Source organism: Numida meleagris, chromosome 2 (genome assembly GCF_002078875.1).
Source record: "Numida meleagris isolate 19003 breed g44 Domestic line chromosome 2, NumMel1.0, whole genome shotgun sequence".
Classification (NCBI taxonomy): Eukaryota; Metazoa; Chordata; class Aves; order Galliformes; family Numididae; genus Numida; species Numida meleagris.
This window is the reverse complement of record NC_034410.1, coordinates 126,327,848-126,341,975: the sequence shown is the minus strand read 5'-3', so window position 1 is coordinate 126,341,975 and position 14,128 is coordinate 126,327,848. Positions and strand designations below refer to the sequence as shown.

General features: G+C 35.8%; 1 protein-coding gene across 2 annotated transcripts in view; it reads left to right on the top strand.

Annotated features, from left to right (window-relative positions):
• The window catches only part of STK3 (serine/threonine kinase 3), a gene marked incomplete at its 5' end in the record, with an annotated part of 131,221 nt that overhangs the window by 76,681 nt on the left and 40,412 nt on the right, over positions 1-14,128 (top strand). For both annotated transcript variants that reach the window (XR_002434975.1, XM_021386143.1), the window contains 1 exon segment: positions 6,789-6,964. Coding sequence is in view for 1 of the 2 variants with exons in the window: in XM_021386143.1 (XP_021241818.1) it covers positions 6,789-6,964 (176 nt within the window).

The window sequence follows — 14,128 nt, the reverse complement described above, 5'->3', positions numbered from 1 at the left end:
ATCAAGACTTCATTGGAAGATGTTTCTGAATTGGGAGAGTTTTCTGTTATGCACTTATTTCTCATAGTTAATTAACAAGAATGAATGACTATAGCATTTATAGTGGAAGTTTGTAACATATATCTCATTCTGTAATGTGGAGTTTTAGCGCTTTTGGAAAATCCAGTCAAGTGATGTCAGTATAATACCCCTGTGCATTCCTGTAGTAATAGAAAAGAATAGCTGTGCTAATAGAAGCTACTAAGGTGTGACTCTTTTTTCCTGTAGTGCTGTTAGTTATTCCGCGTTGGTTTCTGAAATGTTCTCATAAATGGCTTTTAAAATTACCCAACAACCTAATTCAGACAATACTTCTCTAATTATCTCTTTAGTGCTTCACTTATTATCTCTGGAGAATTATCTCTTCTATAAAAGAGACTCAGACCCAGAGGGTTCTTTGGATTTTTAAATATCTCTCTTGCAGTTTAAAACAATTCTTAAAAATTGTCTTCTCTTTTTGGCAATTAGGATGTCTTAATTTGAATGGAGTAATTATGAATTTATAAGAACCCAGCGAAGAAGCTTAATTATGGGTTGATTTCAACAGTGCTTTAGCCTGGGCATTGGTATTTCATTGATGTAGCTTTGTTTAAGTGAGAGAGAAAAAGATGGTAGATGTCTCTAAGCTTGCTCCAAGACTGGAGACCTCCTCTGTAATTGGTAATAAAGTTTCTCATTCATTCCATTAGTAGGAGTAGGTTTTACAAATGGGATCTTTTTCAAAGAAAAAACATGTTGGCAATTCTGGGTCAAGAGCTGTTGCAAAATGCTGGCTTAACGTGGATTTTCTTTGTTTTGCAGAAAGCAGAAATAGAGCTTAACTCAGCTGGAACAGAGTAATGAGTTTATAACAGTACTGTCATTTAATTTTTTTTCCCTTTCTCCAGAAGGTGGAAAAATAGATGTAAACTTATTAAACTAGTTTTACAAGTCCCATTCTCAGGTAGGAAAGAAGTATTTTGTGTAGAAAACCTTTTCCATATAAAGCTTTTAAATTTGAGTTCATAAACTCATCAAAAAATCTGAAGGCTTTATCTGGTTGAAAAATACCTGAATTTTTCACTTAAATGCCAGTTGCAATTATTGATAACAAAGTATATTGTAAAGCAAATAAAAATCTTCTCTTATCTGATAGAATTCTCAATAGTTGAAGAAATGCCGGTTTTATACTTTCATTTTTCCCTCTTAGCTATCTACCCTGTATATTGAATGAGACTTGACTTGGGTGTGCAAGCCACTGGTATGAAAACTGTCAGTAATTACACCAGCAATGAGTGAGTACTTTGTTAGGCATGTATTTGCAGTCAGACATTTCCCAGATGCATTTCTTGGTTCTCTGGTAGACTCCCAACTGCTCTGGTCTAAGCAGATGGTGGTTAAGTTTCTGCTGATACTTCCTTGTAGTTCAGAAACCGGGTAAACTCACCTCTGAGTCTCTGGTGGCTTTCTTATGGGCATTCATAAAACATGCTGAATATATACCAGCAGAAGTGGCCCACTCATAGACTACAGCCGCAGCTTGCTGATAACGTGACTGAAGGAGGTGCTTATACTGACTTCTGGCATCATAGTGCACTGGTCAGAGTGCTTGTGCAGTGAAACCTAAACATCTAAAATCCAGGATCTCTGCACTCTTATTGTATTCCATCGTCCCAGCTCCTATTTCCTAGGAGAACAGCCTGCCACTGCACTGTGGGTGTCTATGTAAGAGTGAATGAAATATAAAGCCTAAGTATGTTGCAGTTATTAGCTGCTCTAGCCTTTGCCATAAAGGTGATCATCCAAGGAAGGATAAAGCTGCTTTCAGTACAGCTTCTCACACTAATGGTGACAAAACAATGTATTTTGAAGGAATCAAGATACTATTAGGATCTTCACAGAAGTACTGCAGATAGGAGAGCCTGGTCTCCTGACATCAGGGATGGGGCTGCAGCTGAAAAGTTTCCTCAGCTGAACGGTAAATGGAGATTGCCAGGATAGGGAAGGTTGAGAAACTTGTGGCTTTAGGCAAAAGCAGAAAGCTTTGCTCTGTAGATTTGCAGACAAAAGAAACAAGAAATTGTTGTGGGAAACACTTCCCTAGGAGATGTAGGCCCTTGTCTGCTAGGAAGGGACCTCTTCTGCACCTGCAGATTGTGGTACAAGCCACCTGGGCAGGTCTAGGAGATGGAAAAGGTCTTGAAACAGCTTGAGGAAGTCTCTGGAGCACAGACCTTGGGTTTTGTTTTTTTTTTTTTGTTTTTAAATGTAGGACTGCTGGAGTCCAATACACTCTGATCAGGTTCTTTTTGTGTAACATTTAATAGAAGTTTTCCTTTTTTGAAGATATTTGCTGTTATGTGGGACTTTAGATTTAGGATTGCTACAGAGTATGCTAAAATCATAATACAAGTGTAAGTTACACTCACCAAAATGTTGGAATTGCAGTGTGTAGTTCATTCAGAATAACAAGATGATCCCTGTTAACTTGTCTCTATTATACACACACTCTCTTGACACTAGATGTCCCCAGTTGCTGGAAAGGATTACAAGGATTACAGGCTGCTCAAGCTAGATGCTGTCTTTGAAGTTCATTTGTTAGTTGTTCAGTTTTTAAGTCTGTGGTGGCCTGTGCTACATACGTAACCAGGCCAGTATGGAAGGAGTGTATAACTTGAGGAGGTATACAGAATTTAATGAACTCAGGGGTTAATGTTTACACCTCCAGCTGGCATAGCTGTACATTCAAAACAAAAATTAGTCATCTCTTTGTGTTGAGATGAAGTTGGTTTTCTTTGCAACAGCTGTGGATGTGCCCTACGTTACTCCCTGGGGCTTCAGAGTGTGACAAAACCTTACATTATTCTCTTAATATCATGAGCACATTGTCCTTGCCCATCATCTGAGTTTTCTCCCACTGTAGGGGGTTAGTGGTCAGTCAAAGGGATTCACACCTTCCTAACATCAACTGGAAGGGGCACCACAGCAGAATGCAGGAAATTCAGGAGACTTCTGGAGGGCATCAGAGATCATGTCACGATACTCATACTGGATTAACTGAAGAGGGGTAATGCACAGCTGGATCTGCTATTCACAAGCAAGGTACAACTGGTTGGGGTTGATAGTCAATGGCAACTTGACTGTAGTGACCATGAAATGGAGAAGTTGAAGAAGCTGAGTGAGAAAAACAGGTAGATCCTGAATTTCAGGGGAACAGATCTTGACGTGTCGTATTATTCATAGAAAATAATAATAGTTTATTGAAGGGATTTTAAAGGAATTTAAAATCAATTTAACGTTAATACTTCACTGTTGGAAATATATCACTGTGGAGACATTTTTCTTTATAGATGACATCAATTGAATTTGATCAAGACATACATTAGAGTGGAATGTGTATTCTTTCTTTGAAATGCCTGTTTAGAATTAGTTTTCCCTGTTACAATTCTTTTCGTTAGAGTGTGTTTTTTGAGACTGAGTAACAAAGCTGGTGTTGTGTTGCGTAAGTCATTACCTCATTCATTTTATTCAGCATGCATTTTGGAAGAAACTCTCTCATGTAATTGTGTGGGGACATCCACGCTCATTGTGCTGCTATCAGTGGTAGTGCTGAGGCAGAACATATTTTTCCAGTGTCCTGTAGTAGAGTAGCTGCATTTCATGTCCCACCAGTAGTTTTTCAGACTGCTGTAGGCTTCATTGCTTTCTTCTCAAAAGCAACCTGCTAAGTCCTTGGAGTGGGCCAGTACAGGTATGATGAAAGAGCGTATCTCCTTAAATTTTTACACTGTGGTAAATGAAGATTTTAAAGCATGGTCATGCCATGTTGAAGAGAAGAAAGAGAAGAACTGGAAAAATCCAAATCTTATGAGGTTAGAACAGTCTATTGCACAGGGTCTTTTAGTGCAAGAGAAGACCTTTCAGACCAAAATAATCTACTAATGTTACATTTTCCAAAAAAAAAAAAAAAAAAAAGGCAATCTATGTTGTTTTACTGTAGCATAAGGATCCTGAGTCTTCTGTAAAGTCAACACAGAAGAGCTTTCAAACTAGTAGGTGTCAGCCTGTCCTATTTTCCATGAAATATTAACTGAACTTGTTCTCTTTGGCTTAGCTGGGCATCAAAAGGAGTCTCTTTTTGCATTTAATTACTTACAAGGATAAAATAAAACTTAATCTTGAAATAAATAACTATATATTTCTTACACTGGTAAAAACATTGAAACCCCTTATTTTGTGGGAATATTTCTGTTTTTTTTGTTTGAGTTTTCATATTTGCAGTGGATGAAAGTAGCTTTTGTTCTATTAAGTGAGTTAACTGACTGAGTATTAAACTGGAATCAAATGCAAATTCCAAGTGCTTTTAAAACAAGTCCTGAAAATGTAAATTAAATGTGCTTTGTTCATTTCAAAGAAATTTGTTTTTCTAATCCTGCTAACCCACTTTGATAGTATGCATTTGATAACAAGAAAGATGGAGGGGTTGGTTTTTTTTTTTTACAAATGTGGGCATTCTTCTGTTACGTAGGTAAGGAACATAGTCGTAATTGACTTTTAAACTTAAGGAACACGCTTGGAAAATCTTTAGCATTTCCTGTTATATTAAAGGAGAGAGACTTTCTTACCTGTAATGGGCCAACAATGGGGTGCTTCAGTTTCTAACAGAGACTGTTAATCTTGTTTATATCTTAAGGATGAAATTCACATACAGCCATCTCTGCAGAAGAAAGAACTGAAATGTGAAAGGTCCTCAGTGTAGTGTCCTGTCTTTTTGGTACAAATACTTTCATGAGTTTTGGGCAGTATAGTTTTGCTGCAGTATTTCAGCAAATAACAAGTAAATAGAAGTTCTAATAATAAATCTTTTTGTTAAGATTGTGCATTGTATTCTGGTTTTATCCCCCTTTCCTCCCCACATACTACTACTTTCTCTTGAATCTGTTTTCTGAATTTACGCTTTGCTGAAATACAGGTTCTTCCATTTATGCTCGTTAGTACTTATTTCTGTATTGTTTGGCATGCCTGCTCTTTCTTCCTCAACCTGTCCGCTGCCCCTTAGTCCAGTGATCCATAAACCTCATTCAAGTAATTTGGGTTCAGTGAGGCAAATGTGCAAGATTCTGGAGAAGGGTAGCTGCTGTGCAATCTGCTAAATTCAAGCTGGAGTTTAGTTCCTTGAATATTTTTGTATAGTAAATGGTTGACATTAGATTAAAAGAAAACAGTGAGTAGAGATAACTAAGATCTATGATTAGAAGAGAGTATGGTTACAACTGAAAGAAAACTTGGTTGAAATAAATGGGGGGAGATTTGTATGGAAACGTAGCAGAATGAATGGAGGAATCATTATGGAGTGGAAGAGTAGCAACTGGGCTCATGTGCAGTGAAGTCTAGGATAAAAGGCAAGGCAGAAAAAACTCATTCAAAAACCCAGGAGAAATCGTACTGACAGAAAGGAAAGGATAAATCAACATGCTATGAAAGAGAGCAGCACAGAAATGGATTAATGAAAAAAGATTGCTATTCATCATGCAGCAAAATCAGATTGAATATTAAAAGCTCCATACGGAATGAATGGGTTATCACAGGAAAAGATGATGAAATAAGAGGTGAAAGTGGAGGAATAAACATCTGATGAATTAACGAAACCAAAAATAAGGCCAGATGTGGAGATCAGCAAGTCCTAGTGATCATGCTAAAAACTAGGTCAAAAATATTCTTCCAGTGTTATTGCTTTTCTCTTTTTAAAACAAGTACTTCATATAAAAATTCCTAATTCTCTTGTTATAATTAAAGTGCATAATCCTCCCTCCATTTTTTTCAACTTGGTTATTTATATTTTCCTTCCCGTTTCATATTTTACTTGTATAAATATATTTCATTTCACTCTGTGTAGAGAGTGTTATACTGTAAGCAAGCATGCATTTCATGAATCATAATGCTATGCAGAGTATAGTCTCTGAGGAGACAGCTATGTAGAACTACTAAAACATTTCTTATGTTTTATTTATTGTTCTGTTTATTAATGAACTTATTTTGAAATCCCACAAATGAAAACAAATCCAAATCATTTAGGGCTGTAGATGTAATTTTGAAAAATTTATTTTCATGAAAAGGATAGTAGAATGGGGGTTTGCACTGGTCTTGATCTGCTTCATAAAGCTCTTGCAGCTGCGTAGCTGATGACAAAAGTCCTGCAGGGTTTCCATGCCATAAAAATGGGCACTTTACAGCCATCTGGAAAGTGTGATCCCGTAATATGCTAAGAATCCCAAACTGGCCACAAGTTTGATTAAGCAGCATTTAGATGCTGTTTGTGTGGTTGTTTTTTGCAAGTTCTTCTAAACTGAAGTCCCACCTTTTGTGAAACTGCTGTATTTTGTTACTTTACTACAAGTGCATGTGGACTAGGCCTTAAAGTTAAGGGCATTCAGCGCCCAGAGGGATGCTTAGCACCTTGTGTTATTCAGTTTCTATAACAACAAATAGATATCACATGAAGTAACTTCTAATATTATCAGTGTGTGCAGCTCTGAAATGTCTCGAACATTTCTCCACATTGCATCTTGCTACAAATATATCGTTCTTCGGCTATGAGCTTTTATGCCAAAGATCCTCAGGGGACAAATGGAGGCTTGCACCACGTACAGATGACTGTATTAGTCTCTGTGAACTCCAAGAAAGTTAGTAAATTGAGTTAATTTTACAGTACAGTTAATCTTACATCTTTAAATTGTTTTAACTTATTTTCTTTTTTTCTTTCAACTAAGGAAATGCTACTTCACCTCAAGTTCAAAGACCATCTTTCATGGACTACTTTGATAAACAAGATTCTAAGAATAAAAGCCCTGAAAACTGTAATCAGAACATGCATGAACCTTACCACATATCTAAAAATGTTTTCCCTGATAACTGGAAAGTCCCTCAAGATGGAGATTTTGATTTTGTAAGTACGTTTTTATTGTTTGCTTTGGTACATGCTGTTTATTTTGTATGTGCCAAAATAGTTAATCTTGTTTTATAACTATGTTAATACAAGGAAAATAAGTCATCTTTCAAGAATACTATCCGATTATCTAATCTTCATATCTCATCCTGGCTGTACAATAAGTGTATTTGCGTAACTGGGGACCTTTCTAATACATAGTGGTATATGACACTATAAATACACTTCTTTCTAAGTACAGGTTTTTAGTAAAAAATATTTTTGGTTCTACAACCAAAAATGTTATAAAAACTGTGTTATAAAAACTTTCAAATTTGACCCAGCTCTGTTTAAAAAATATTTCTGCAGATGCAGAATATTGTCAGGTTTTGTGAATATCTCAGTGAGACAACAGGCATTTGAACATGGATGGAGACATTAAATCCATCCCCTCTGAGATGGTTAAGATTACTTATTATTTTGCACGAGCCAAGTTGCTGATACTATTCCAATAGGATATATCTCTGTTTACAGAATTATTGTATTTAACACCAGTCTTTATATTCTGGGACATTTTTTCCTTCCCCTCCAAAATATAATTAGGATTTTTTCATTTGGTTGCTTGTTCTTTGTTTTTTGTTGTTGTTTTTTTCCCTACATTATGAATTATAGCAGAAGCAAAAAAAAAAAAAAATGCTGTCTATAAGTACATATTAATTTTAGGATACTCTCAAAGTGGAGTAAGTATCTCCCGTGTAGAAAGTTGGAGATAGTTGTTCCTGTTTTTCTCACTTTTCTTACATTTTTTTCTTATTTTTTTAGCATTGTTAACGAAAGAATTTAGTTTATCTGCTGTAACTTAAACACGTTCTTCACTGCAGTGCAGTAGCTAGCTGTGATCACATGGCACCTTTTCGAAAGTACACTTGGGGTTTGGAGAAAAACATTGTGTTTAATTTTAGGTGACAGCTGTAGGTGTGGGATTTTTTTTTCCAGTTTTCACTTACTGCGTTTCTACATAAAGCTGACTCTTAAATTTTAAGCTACTGGAGTAAAGCCAGTTAAACAGCACAGTACAAGCTGTTGCTGCCAGAGAATTTTGATTGAGTTAGATTTTAGTTTGGGTGGGCTTTTCAGGCTTTTCTTTTCTTTTAACCATAAAATGCAATATTCATCATCCTGATAATTGAACAAAATAATTACTTTCATTATTCCACTCATTGGAAAGTGACTGACTGTTCTTTAAGTGGCAATAAAATTGCCCTTAGAACAATTGAAAATTCGTTCTGTCTTTTCCATCACTTACTAAGAAATGCAAGTAAAAATGTTTTTTTGTAAATGCTAAAGATCCTGATTTTGTAAGTGCTTATTCACGAATAATCTGCGCATGAGTAATCCTATGGAGCTCGTTGATATTGCTTGTACATGCAAGTTTTCTTATAGTAAGTTTGTCCTAGAACCAAGCCCTGAGGAGGTCTCATGTTCAGAAGTACATGTGCTGTGTGTGGCAGGCAAACCTTGCTGGTGGTTGTAGCATGGCTGGCACGTGAAGGGCCTCAGAAGCCGCACGATGTGCAGTTTGTCCTTCACTCTCTGAAAAGGCAGGCAGTGCTGAAGGACTTGTTGCTACAGAATTATTTTGATATCGGAAGAAATATGATTTAAAAGAATGAGTAACTGTTAGCATGGGCGCGTACTCAGTCTTGGAGGGATTTTGTTTGAAGTGTAACAAAAGTCAAATACTTCCATAGGTAAGTTTAAGAAAGAGTTCAGGAAGACTCGTCAATAATGGATGTCCTGCTTCAGAGCAGCCCACTAACGAATACATTTCTGTGAAGCATGTGCTACCAGCTGATGTCACACAGCACACTGGTTTTAGCAGCCTGCTGGTTTGAACCATAGGCTATTATTATTTATTCATACATTCTAGAAGGACTTCTATTCATCTTTTAGACAGTGAGTAGCATTATTGATAAGTGGCCTGCAAGAGGCTTTCTGAAAGGCTAAATCAGTGGGCAGCATGCTTAATATATTGTCAACTTTTTGTGAGATGAACATGAATGTTTGCAGTTGCTGACATAAAGTCTTTAAATGATTCATGAAACGGATAAATAATGGAAACTTTTCCTAGTAAATAATTCTGTTTTGGTTGGAATTAGCCTTAATGGGATCCGGAAAGGGATCCTGACATTAAAAGCTGGCAGTCATCGTTTTGTTTATATAAGGGATTAATACGCTAGAATGAAGGTATCAATGAAAAAAACCTAGCTTAATGCTAATATACTTTCCTGCTATTCTGTCTTCCCATGAGGAAGGGGAGGTGAGTTCTATAAGCTGGAGATCATCACGCTTGTTTGCTGAATGACACCATTACTCTCTGAAAGCTTTCTTAACTGTGTGGCCATGCAAGCTGCACATAGCAAGCCACAGCTGGCGCCAGCATGGCTTTACCTGCGAGCCCTGGCAGACTGACAGAGCCATGCTGAGAACAATTATTCAAGTGTATCACTTGGAAAGACTTCAAAGTTAAGTAGTGTGTGGGTCTCCTGTGGTATAAAATGGAGAAGGAAAAATGCCATTGAGAAAATGGTGGGAGACTCAAGGGAACAGGAAGAAGGAAAAATCCTTGTAATTCCCTGCGAATAATTAGTTTACTTATTTGTGTGTATAAGATGAGACCTGAGGAGATAATTCTTCAGGGCAAAGGGTGTATTTGCATTAGTTGTCAGTTGTATTTAATCCTATTACTGGTGTATTTTACTGTTTGATAAAATAATAAAAGGTTATTTAATTTTGTTTAAATAGACATGTTATGCAGATTTAATGGCCTTACATGCTTGCTAAAATTTTTAGATGGTGTAAATAAATTATGCAAGAAATTCTTCTTATAAGTTGGATAAATGAATGTGTAAAATAATGCAAAATTAATTTAGCACTATGTCTGGTTTGAAAGTTTTTGTGTGGGCATAGTTTTCTGTCCTGACGTAAATGTTTTAAAATATACGTGCCAATGAAAATAGAAGATTTGTCCAAGAAAATAAGATGATCTGGTCACCAATCTGAGTTTTTAAAAAAGAAATGTTTTTTCACTCTGGAAGTATGTATTTGGGATTTGTTTTTCACTGTTGAAGTCCATCTGTTTCAAAAGTCAAAAACTGCTCATATTTCTTTTTCCACAAATGCCATATGGGAGATCCATCTCTCTCCTGTTGACTGTTGGTCCTGCTGGACTTCAGTCTCTTGATCAGTCTGTGCTGGTTATGGATGTCATGTTCCATGAATTGATGAAGAAAAAGTTTGCATTGCAGATCTTCAAGTTGAGCATTGTATTGAATCAGATATGTTATAAATAACTTCTCATGAGACTTAATTCTGATACGGAATAGTGACCTATATATATGGGTGGAATGTGTATGTGTGTATATATATATATATATATATAGGAATGGTATATATAGTGTGAGTATATGTATATGCATAGCAGAATATTATGCTATTCCAGATTTGCCCTAAGCTGTGTGCTTTAAGGCTAAGATGCTGTTTTCCACGAATAAGATGTGGGGTTTTTGTTTGCTTGCTTGCTTTTTTTTCCTTTGTTGTTGTTTTCTACATTTTTTTTCCTGCTCTTAAAAAGATATATATATATATATATATATATTATTCGGTACTATCTGTTCTGTGACTAGGAATTTTTATAGGGTTTTTTTTTTTTTAATTTTAGCTTTAATTTGTTCTGTTACCTATTTTTGTTATGTCCTGGTAAATTCTGGAAGCCTCAAAATATGGGTCTTCTATATCAGGGACTCTCAGGCAAATGCATTTCTGGTGAAGTGCTTGTGAACATTTTGTTCAGTTTGGCATTTAAAAAAGAATGTTCAATCTCTGGATATAAATGTTACAAAAAGAAACCAGTGCTTGTTCAAACATCAGCTTTTACTAAATTTCAATACATGCTTCACACTCTCAAAGATCTTTGTGGGTTTTCTCACTGATTACTTCTGAATACAGGCAATTGTTTTATGTTTCCTTGTTTTTAAGGCATTCAGCAAATGATGAAATTAAATCAGTATTTTATACTCTTAATTTGCTCATTTTTATTTGGGTTTAAGTGATGTTTTATTCCCAGCGAACCTTGGTGTCAACAAGAAACTTCTCACTGTGAGGAGAAGTGGAATAATGTCATTGAATAAGGAATAGTGTTATTTGTGGCAATGTTAACAATACATGATATAAGCAGCTTTTCATAATGAAGCTTAACTACTGAATGGGCCAACTTTTGGTCTTTCTGCCTCTCAGCTCACAACGCAGCTGTTTGGAATGGAGCACTGAATTAGACTGAATGATGTGGTGCTTGTTTTGGCCACCTGAGTGACCAGACCTTTTGAGAACCATTATTTTTTAATAGATGTTAGGCATTTGATTGATCTGTTTCTATTATGATAGCTTTTTTCTTTGCATGAGGTAGTTTTCCATCAGCTAGGTTCATGCTGGAGAGAAGCGTGTGTTAAATGAGGAGTATAACTAAAGGTGTCATTGAAGCAGATTGCTCAGATTTATCCTTTTGCTTTCTACAGTGTTTGTGGGGTTTTATATATATAGCTTTTGTCAGTTTTTTTTTTTTTAATGAGCATTATATAACATAGTTTTCGCAACAAGCACGGTGAACTTTTAATAAGGAAAACTTGCTTGAAACTTAATGTGGGGAAAATCAGCTAAATGTTAGCTTGCAAGAATAGTTTGCTATGTTTACGTATTGTGAATTAACCTGTTTCTTACATTTGTACTGTATCATGGTATCATGACATTTTACTTCTCATTAAGATACACAATTGCTTTGTAAAATGTCCTGCCCCTTTGTAAAGTGTATTAGCATGGGACACAGTGTTAACAAAGGATGTACGTGAACTACAATGAAGTGATCTCTAACTGATAATAACTTGTGAGTTGATGCTACTTGGAATGAGGTGCTCAAGTTCACTTGCACTGATTCAATCTATTATTTCATTTTAAATTAAAAAATAATTTACTTTTTGTTTTAAAATATTGATGATAAAATGTTAAAAGGCAAATCTATTTGTTATAGCAATGATAGGGTAATGATTTCTGTCTTTAGTAGAATTATTTCCAAACAAGAATGGTATCCAGATTGTTAAATATTAAACAGTGAGCATGTAGATCATGTTTTGCAGAAACTACAGTATCATGTTTAAGTAGATGCATTTTGGGTGACTTAAAGATTCTGGAATAGCAACAAAAATTTTAAAAGCCATCTGTTACCCTAGGCAGAATATTTGCTTGGGTTTCAACCTGATCAAATACATTAGAATATAATCACGGTGAAATAATAATATTGCTCATACAGAATACTTGTAATTTGGAAGTGTATAATGTGACAATTGATTCACAAAAATGAAATACCATAATACGACTGAAGACTGTTAAGAATTTAATAAAAACTTCATTTATAAAGCTAGATTGAGTTCATTTCATTGGAAATGCCTCTTTGGCCAAAATCTTGGCTGCTTTAGTCTGATTTTATTTCAGCAGAAGAAGAGTTAATTTGATACAGTCTTCTTTCTAGTTAATGGATTGAATGTATTTCCTCTACTTTCAACCACTTCAAATCCTCCTCTGAGTCAAAAGAAAATTTTAAATGAAGTATTAATGTATATTCATTTTGCTTTGATTTTAATTAGTTGCATGAATATCATGAAGCATTTTCAGATGCTGACAGGAAGAACATCATAGAACAGAGAGAGCTGCATGCATTTTCTTAACTGAGGAAATAGGAATCTTAGGTGGCTAGGTTTACAGGGACTGTTTGCAGATGAGATAAACAGAAAATTATTTGCCTGGTCATATAGTTAATGAAAGTATTATTGGTGTTGGCAATTAGTCTCTGTGCAGAATTTCATTCATTTCAGTTCAGTGGCAGCTAACAGACAAGAGACTGTATAACGACTGTAATGGATTGTAATGTGCTTTATCTTCGTCGTTTCGTGAGGACAGCGTGAACCTCAGCAGTGGAGATTTTCTGAGCCTCTTATGTCAGAAGACCAGTATAGAAGCTTCTTGTGTGTGAGTTGTCATTTAAAAAAATAAAAGATGTGGGGAATAATTCAGTGGGAGAGCTGTCAGTATTAGGAATCCAGTGTGGATAGTTTGTATGCAGTCCGTGGCTGTTTAGGTTGTATCGTACAGCTCTGCAGGCATTCAGTATGGGAGGTTGTGCCGGCCTGACATGTGAACTAAAAATACATTATTGTTTTACTTTTTCCCTTAGGCAAAGAGGACAGACCAACCTATTAAACTTTTGTGGTTTTTTTTGTTTTTTAAATTCTGCAAGTCAAGTACTGGCTGATTTTGGTTAAATCCTGTTTGTGTAGTCTAACCACAAAAAGAGAATTATTTCTGCAAGAGAATAAGGGAGTTTACTACATGAGCGGAGTGTTTCTCCAAGTGGTATTGAATTTAGGAGCCTTTCTCTTTGAGTATGTCCCTTCCTCCATTATTGTAGAATAATTGAGAACCAAGCCTAAGAATTTGGTGTTATACATAAATAATTTAGTTAGTAAACAGAATCCATTCTTTCTGTTTGTCTTAAATTGTAGGATTATTTTAAAGCTGTTATTCTGATCACTAAATCATTTGTGCCAAAGAGCTGGCACTGTACTCCTGCAGTTTTGGAAGGTGAATCTTGCTGTATGACAAAGATCATATGAATTTTGTATTGTAAGGGTGCATGGAAGACACTCTCTAGGCCAAAAAGCTTTTTTGCATTCTCATACATGAATAGCAGCATTGTGTACTTTTACTTATCATTCATACATCCTCTGATAATAAGAATTGAAAGGCTTAAATTGCAGTGAAGTATTTGAAGTTGGACAGCAAGAAGAACATCTAATGGGATAGCAAAGTACTACAGCAGTTTGCCTCAGAGAGCTGCAGAAGTTGTTGCTGTTGTGTTAAAGACCTGATCAGGTAAACGTCAGGAGCACTCTTGGTGGAGTCTGCTTGGAGCAGAGGACTGTTGTAAGTGACCTTGTCCTGTAATGTCTCCCATGGCCTTAAATCCTGAGGGGTTTTAAGCTACTGCTGATGGCTGAACTTAATAATCATAGAAGAGTTTGAGAACACGTAGGTCATTACAAACTCAGGCTCTCAAAAATAGTGACATACCTAATT